At 40.3% G+C, this 8536-nt stretch overlaps 1 protein-coding gene across 6 annotated transcripts in view; it reads left to right on the top strand.

Moving 5' to 3' along the window:
• PPP3CB (protein phosphatase 3 catalytic subunit beta) overlaps window positions 1-8536 on the top strand; it is a 118514-nt gene that overhangs the window by 32263 nt on the left and 77715 nt on the right. For all 6 annotated transcript variants that reach the window (XM_019502441.1, XM_019502442.1, XM_019502437.1 and 3 more), the window contains exons 2-3: window positions 1876-2076; window positions 5979-6103. In XM_019502441.1, the coding sequence (XP_019357986.1) occupies window positions 1876-2076; window positions 5979-6103 (326 nt within the window). The remainder of the gene's footprint in view (window positions 1-1875; window positions 2077-5978; window positions 6104-8536) is intronic.

The raw sequence follows: 8536 nt of genomic DNA on the forward strand, positions 1-8536 counted from the left end.
TTCCATGTCACAGCAGGCAAGACCAGGACTGGGAGGGTTGAGTGGGGTGGGGAGACTTGGTGCTGCTGCCACCAGGAGCACCATACCAGCTGTGCTGCCATGGCCACCAAAGTGAGGCACCGTCCTGCCTGCCTGGCAGCAGCAGGGGTGGCAGTGTTGGCAGTGCAAAGTTGTGTCCCCCCCCCACTGTGGTGGTGGGCAGGGAGTCCCTCACCTTGGCAGCCATGGCAGCACAGCTGGTGTGGGGCTCTTGGCAGCAGAGGCAGCACCAAGTCTCCCTGCCCTGCCCTGCCCTCCCCTCATGCACCCTTTCAGGCCCCTCCCCTTGATGTGTTGCCAGTGGCATTGCCTACACCCACACACACCCGTCCCCTGCCCCATATACCTACCTCCTACCCCCCACACCCACCTGGTGAAGGGGGGGAGCTGGTGCCAGGTGAGAGTGAGTGGGGAGCAATCGGGGCTGCAGGTCAGGAATGAAGGGCACTGGCAGGGCTTGGGGGGCTGTGGCTTGAGAGTGAGGAGCTATTACATGGGCAGGCGCAGGGCACCAGCATGTCAGGACTGCTTAACGCCACAAAGCAGCAGGGGGGACAGCTGCAGAGGGACCTACATCCTAGTGAGCAAAGGGGGCAGGCGGGAGCTCTGATTTTCAGTGATTAAAAAACCCAAAATCAAATGCCAAAGTATATAGCTATTTAAAATGTATTTTATTATAATGATTGAGGCACTGGTAGGCTTCCAAACTGCTTTAAAATTGTAAATATATCAAGTAAAACATTGTATTCATCTGCTACTTTATATATAGTGGTGTTTCATTTTCTTTGCTGAAAAACTTGCAGGCTGGAACTTTGCTAGCTTGCAAGGGGAAACCCGCAGTTTTCCTGCTTTAAGGAGGAAAATCTGCATTTTTCTGTAGTAAGCAGAAAACCTGGATCCCTGCTTATAACTCAGATTGTCCAGTTGGCAGCTTGTGGCCCACATATGGCCCACAAGGGTTAAATTATAGTATCTGTGCTTTTGCGTTGCTGCGGCTCCCACCATAACTCTGGCTACAAGAGTAACTGGAGCTTTAGTTCAGGTGCTGCCACCACCATTTTTAAGCGCCAGATGCTTTTAGGAGCTGAGCAGCGCAAGGGTGGAGGTGAGCTGCCAGCTGTGGACAGTGGCAGGAGGCAAAGCTCGCTGTTGCCAGGTGGGTAGGAGACATGCAGCCAGTGCCTGTGGCTCCCAGGGCAAAGGCTGAATGCATCCCTTCAGCAAGTCTGTGGTTTGTTGGTGTTTCAGTCTGGGCAGGGTCCATCCTACCTTCCTGTCCATCCCCCGTGAATCTTTTGTACGTGTGGTGATAATTGGTACCCTGCTAAAAGCAGGACTCCACTGTTAAGGCTGCTATGGACTCATGGGCTCAAACTGAAATGCTTCAGTCTACACCTCATGCTCACCTTTTCTTGAGGCCTCCTCTGTAGAGACCTTTGTTCTGCAGGGGGTATGGACCAGTAGTTGAGGGACAGAAGTTCATTATGCTTTGCGATGGCTTAGAGGCAGTCCTTCAACATGATAACAGATTCGTTTTCTGGGCAGTGCAGCTGTCTGGAATGCTGTACAATAAGGTATATTCTTGGGCATGTGTAGGCTTGTGCATTCATTGTGCCCTTTTTCACTGATGATAAAATATTTTTAAATGGACACATTCCACTTTGTCACAGTGATAGCATCATTTATGTAGATTTAGAGAACATATTTGGTGGGTTGTTTGTTTATTTGGGTGGCACTAAATTACTAGTAATTCAATTCTACTCTTTCTAGATTCAGCCATGTTTAAAGTAAGAAATCATTACTAACTTTAATATTTCTCACTTATTTGAATTTTAGCTGTCCCTTTTCCGCCAACACATCGCTTGACATCTGAGGAGGTGTTTGATACAGATGGAAAACCAAGGGTTGATATTTTGAAGAACCACTTAATAAAAGAAGGTCGGGTAGATGAAGAAATTGCACTTAGAATCATCAATGAAGGTGCTGCAATTCTACGTAGAGAAAAAACCATGATTGAAGTTGAAGCTCCAATTACAGGTGATGCTTCTAATTTATTTTTGTTGCTTAAAGTATAAATTGTATGTCACCTTCATCAGTAAAGTTTGTAAAATGTTTAAATGTAAACAAACCTTACTGTAACAATCACATTGAACTTTCTCTCAGAGCTGTATTTATTCAACTTTTCACAAGTGCTCAGAATGAAGTGCTTGAAATATAGGAAAAGAAGAAATAAACCTGTTGGGTATGGGAGAGTAGAACTGGTTAAAAAGAAAAAAAACAAAGAAGCAAAGTATTATACTGAAGGTAATTTGTTAAATTCTTTCACTATAATGATGGTAAATAGCACTAAAGGATGTAGCAGTCCAAAAAAGAAAAATGAACTGAGAAGAGCATATTAGATTGTTCTGCAGTCTAAAAATTGTAGAATGAAGCTAATGTCTGTTTTTAAAAATAAATATTTAGGGGAAGATGTCTGAGTTAAGAATATTTATTAATTACTCTTCTTCTGTTAGAGACAAATACTTGATGTCTAAAGCAGTGGTTCTCAAGCTTTTTGGACTCAAGGTACCCTTTAGAAAATGCCAACTTACATTTTCACTCTTTTTTGACTGCAGAAAAATAATAGAGCAATTATTTTGTTGCAAAGAACTCAGAGCCCACACCAGGTCAGAGTGTTTTCAGCACTTAAACACGAAAGCTCCGGGTTTATCTTGTGAATCATATTTGCACACTTAACTGTGCTAATGTTTTGGCTAGGGACAGAAATTACACACAAACCAGTATAAGTCATCGGAAACCAGTTCAATCAAATCTGTAACACAACAGAAGATCAGTGCACATAAATCGCTTTCGATATGGCCAAAACCAGTTTAAGTTAAAACTGGATGGGTCAGACTTAACTGATTTAGGTTAAATTGGTTTATTGAACTTCTGTCCTAGATCCCCTCCAGGTTCAAGTCACCATATTTCATGGTGTGTAAGTTGAGTTTTGAAGCCCAATTTTTAACTCTTAAAATTCAACCTTGATTTGTATACCATATCATCACCGTCCCTTGGGAACAGCACTGGCTCAGCTGGCATGGTCCAGGCAGTGCTGCTCACAGGGGTGGGGGCATGCCAGCCAAGCATTGAGCCTGGACCTATCTGGTGTGGGTGACGCTGTTGAGCATAGAGTCCAGCCCTGTCCCCTATGAGTGGCATCAGGCTTGGTACTTGGCTTGTGCGGCTGGGCTTGGTGCTCTGCACTGCCGCTTGCAGTGAACCAGGCTGGGCTTGGTGCTCAGCTGGCACAGTCCAGGCAGCACTGCTCTCAGAGGATGGGGCCTTGCCAGCTGAGCGCTGAGCCCAGTGCAGCTTACAGGGGTTTGGGCTGGGCTTAGCGCTCAGGAGAGCTGCTTGCAGCAGACAGGGCCAGGCTTGGTGCTCAGCTGGCGCGGCCCTATCTCCTGCAAGCAGCGCCGGGTTTGGCATTCAGCTGGTGCAGCCTAGGCAGTGCCACTCTCAGGACGAGGCTGTGCCACCCGAGCGTTGAGCTCGTCCCTGTCCCCTCCTAGTAGTGTTGTGGCACGTATATACTCTCTGGGTACCCAGCCCACAGTGAGGGCACGCAGGGGCCAGTATAAGTTGACTCCCATTTTTCTGATCCAGAACGTTAGGTTGACTTATACACTGGATCTACAAAATTCCTAACTTTTTGAATCAGAAAAATGGGGTTGACTTATGCACTGTGTCAACCTATACACCATGAAATACAGTAATTCACAGTCCTCCCCAGCATCCCAAGATGCTTTGCATGTCTCCTGCAACACCTGTCTACCCCCCCCACACACACACCTTTCATGGTGGGCAGGCTAGCCTTGGCACAAGCTGTCTGCTCCAGCCCAGCACTCCCAAGCTTCTAGCCTGAGCCACTGCAGGCATGTGGCTGCATTTCTGGAATCATAAAGGAATGATGTCTGTTCATTTGCTTATCTGTTCAATCTGCACAGCTTAAACTAACCTGCAAAGATTGAATCGATTCAGCTTTGGCGTTTGGCTGTCTGTACTTAGCCTGTGTGGCAGCCCATGGCACCCTTGAAAGGATCTGGAAGCACTCCAGGGTTCCATGGCATCCTTATTAAGAATCACTCATCTATTAAGTGATGACCTCTTGATGGTTGTAATTGAGGCAGATGACCTACCTAATAAAACTATTTTAAAAAACAGACAGGACTTGATTCAGTTTGAAAGCTGAAATGGCTCCTAGTTTTTGAAAGGACTGCTTATATATTCTGACTAGCTGGATCTGATTTGCTTGGGATAAAGTTGATGTTTTAGCCTTTATAACATTAAAGGAATAAGGAATCAGGAATGAAAAAGAAATACAAGAAAACATAATATACTTGTCCTAAAATCTTAAAGGGACATTATAACCAGAAAAAGTTTGTTCAGTTTACTAACTACAATCAGTACTTCCTTGTTCAGTAAATTAATTTTAGAGGCCCAACATGTTTTGATAGACTTTTCTTCTTATGAATTCCACACTTAAAATTGTTTTACTTACCTAAGCAAAACATTTTTAAATGTTATTTTGGTGCATTTTAATCAATTCCAGCTTTTATACATAGTTTGGCAAATCATGAAGGGAAAAGTTTATAATTTAGTAGGTCAATTTTTTTTATTGTGTTAGAAAATGGTGAATGATTTATCTGAATAAATGTAAGATCAGCTGTGCCCTTACTTATATAAATGTTTACAGATGTAATGGTTAAAAATCAGTGTTTCTTAATAGTTGTCCACCAATAGGAATTAGAATTTTTTAGGTAAGTAAATTAAAAATACAAATAAAAAATAAGGTTGAACTTGGTAATTTAAGTTAGGATTTGCTTGCTGAAATAATTAAAGTTCAAAATCTATTATTTAACTTTTTTATTTAAATTGATGTATTCTCTTGCCATTTGAAAATACTTAGTTGGAAAACAACTATATGATTTAGAGGCTACTAGTTGTAGCTTGAAGAATCATATTTCCCTTTTTAGACTGGATCGCAGTTTAGGAAGCAGGATTAGAGCACAGAATATACCTTTCTGGTTTTGGGCATCTTTTTGGCTGTGTTAACCATGATTACCCTGAGTCAACTGTATGAAATAGCTAACCGAAGCATTTCATTATACAAGTATTTAATAAAAATCAGGAGAAAGAAATGATAGATGAAATGTGAAAGGCACACCTTCTTATCCACCACATTCAAAGATATTTTCTTTTGTTTGTGCTCTGTACCTTAGAAGGCAAGAGGTTTGGAAACAGCCTGTCAAGTTGCCTAGGAGCAAGAAAGAAATGAGGCTTTCCTCAGATGCTTGGAGCTAAGTCACTTTCCTGTAGATGGAAAAATTCTTCTTGCTTTGTAACTCCAAAAGTATGAGGAAAACCTAATATTGAAATAGTGGACATGATGGTTTGTAGGAGACAAATAAGCAACTAAGCACATGTTTAGATTAGTGTATGACAGCAAAATGGGTTTATGATGAAATTACAAAATATGACTGACTCAAAAACAGATGTATTGTCAAATGTGAATTGCATCCAGTATGGAATCATTACATTGTTGACTAATATAGCATAATTGTAGTCTTCCAAAGTATACCCAATAGGGAAGATTTTCAGAGATATTGCAAAGTTTGGGAAACAGTGACTCTTATAACCTTGTAGTTGATAGGACTTAATGATAAATCTCTTAGATTATTTTGAAAGTGCCCCCTAATTTGTGCAGTATCAAAGTGAGTACATCTAGAGAAAAAGAGAATAGCTAAGAGGGAAATTCATTATTACCAACAACTTCTGGTGCCCCTTACTTATATCTGCCTGTTCCCTTTTGAAAAGTATTCTGTAGCTGGAATTTTAATTTAGCATCCCCCTTCCCTCCCATACGTAAGTGCTTCTAAACAATGCTTTTATTGCAGTGTGTGGTGATATTCATGGCCAGTTCTTCGATCTAATGAAGCTGTTTGAAGTGGGAGGATCACCTGCTAACACAAGATACCTCTTCCTTGGTGACTATGTAGACAGAGGTTATTTTAGTATAGAGGTAACTGTATATATTAATTTGTTCTGTCCTAAAACTTTTGTAAGAAAACATTTATCTTGTAAAATATTGGGTTCCCTCTGACACCTGAATGCGTGTTCTTCCTTGCTATTCCTCATCCCATTCCAAAGACCAGTTGACATGGTGATATTGACCAGTCTTTTCCTCTGACGTTTGAAACTGCCAGTCCTACTAATTTTTCTCATTTTTCTTAGCCACCCTTCTAGAGGTTCAGTTGCATTGTGTCTGGAATGTCCATAGTCCATGCTGATCATCATATATAAAAAAAAAAGGCCCTGTACCCTGTCACTTTTGAACTTTTCTCAAGCTTCATTGCCACAGGAGTTTGAAAATGTTGGAGGACTGGTGTCAGCTATAAAGCCCTTTCTAAGCCAGTTTGCTTTATGGTGATGCTAGATGACTTTGTATAAATAAAAATAATTCTACTTAACTGAAGGAATTTTCTCTTTTTTAAATATAACATTTCTGAAAGGCTGTTCTGCATGGTTTCCTAGCCATTGCTGTTAGCTAACATTGATTTGAGGGCTTTTGTATGAGACTGAAATTCATATAGGTGAATTTTAATTTTCATCATTTTATAAAGCATTTTCATTTCCAAATATGTTTGTGTACTGCTACAATCAATTGGGATTGGTGTTATCATATACAAGTTAGCTGTTGATGCAATCAGCCTGGAAAGCACAGTGTTTGAACTGTAGGGAAGATGTAGATAGGGTTTTTTAATGAAATGAGATGGGTTCTCAGAGCAAGATATTTGGGTGACGATTCCCCTGTCAGATTACAAATTTTAACATGGAGAAAAATTTAAGTTTATAACTTGGATTTCCCTTTAAATTTTAACATTCATAGTTTAAATAAATTGACATAATTATTAAAATATGAAGTGTCTTGGTAAATTGTAGATGTATGTTGGCATAGCATTTTAAGGACATGTGCTAGAGCATGATGCATGCCGTTTTTTGTGTATTAAAATAGTGATGTTTAGTAATGTATACATATATGTACCATTCAGCTATGTGTTTGCACAGTGCTGTTTTTTGGTTGTTATGGATGGCAGTCAAGCAAAAGATACTACAGTGATGAATGCCTTAGTAACCTGCATATAAAGAATAATTAAAATAAAAGATATTCCTCCATTCCTTCAGTTTTGGTGACCTGTTTAATATTAGAAATGCTTCTGCTTATAACATGAGCTCTGTGTGTGATCAGTGTGCGTTCGTGTAGTGCATACAGAAACAACCTGTTTTATTTATTTATTTTTTTTCAACTTGTTGAACCATGAGAAGTTTTGGAGCAGGGACTGTTTAATAAAGTCAGACTCGTTTTTCCCCATGGACACTTTTCTGGCTTTTTTTAGTGTATTCTTCAGATGACTACTCAGTAGTTCATAGAAAGACTTGCCTTTTCCCATAGAGTGATTTACCTGCTCCAGTGCTGCTCAGAGTGGCTACTGATGTCATCAGCACAGTGCATGACAGGGTATCTGGGTGGAGTAGGATTGCTGCACGTGCATGGAGGGCTGTGCTTTGTGGACTTATTCAAAGGAAAGAAAAGTATATTAAAATCACCATTTTCCACCCCCTGAAATTCCCGCTATAGTCTTTGGTCATCCAACAGCTTTTAAAAGCTTGAGATGTATTTCTCTTGTTTTTGTTTCTCGTCACTTTTTAATCTCTTAGTTGATTGTGTCTGTAAATGGTGGTAGACTTAAACAGTCCCCGCTGGAAAAATGTTTGGTCTTTATTTTTATTTTCTGTTAAAAGCCTGTAGATTATTTTTAATCTTTGCTCTGCTTTCTTTTGTCTCAGACTTGCTTTTGAATGCAATGTATTCCTTTTGTTGTCTAAATCTATCCCAACCATACAGTTGGTCCAATAAAAGATATCACCCACACAAATCCTTGCCTCTTGCATATTCTTAACCCATTCATTTTGAAGCAAGTTTATTTTAATAACACTTCCTGCTAGTAAAATAAAATTTAGCATTTAACTGGAGCATCCAGAGATTGCCAAGTTGTCTGTTCCATTGATTCAGAAGTCTGAAGGAAAAACCACTTTATAGGGAATGGTCTGATTTTCTCACATTTAACATGTAGAGATATCCCATTGAGACTAAAAGTCCCCACATTGAATGTGGACAAGCTGCTTGCGTCCAGATGAAGCTTTTTGTTGTGGGACCTATAAATTCTCTTTACTTCCATATTGAAAGTAATGTGACACAGATAACTTTGTGGATCTGACTTTGGCCATTCCTCCCTCACTGTAAAACAGAACTCTGTCAGTACAGAAAAGCTACTGATACAATTTTGTGTTATTAAGATAATGGTTTTATTTTTGTACGGGTTGCACACTGTTATGGGAAACTGGGTGTTAGTCCTAGATGAAGCACCGTTTTAAAAAAAAAAAAAAAAAAAAA

Source organism: Gavialis gangeticus, unplaced genomic scaffold (genome assembly GCF_001723915.1).
Source record: "Gavialis gangeticus isolate Ggan-Ray unplaced genomic scaffold, GavGan_comp1, whole genome shotgun sequence".
NCBI classification, from domain to species: Eukaryota; Metazoa; Chordata; order Crocodylia; family Gavialidae; genus Gavialis; species Gavialis gangeticus.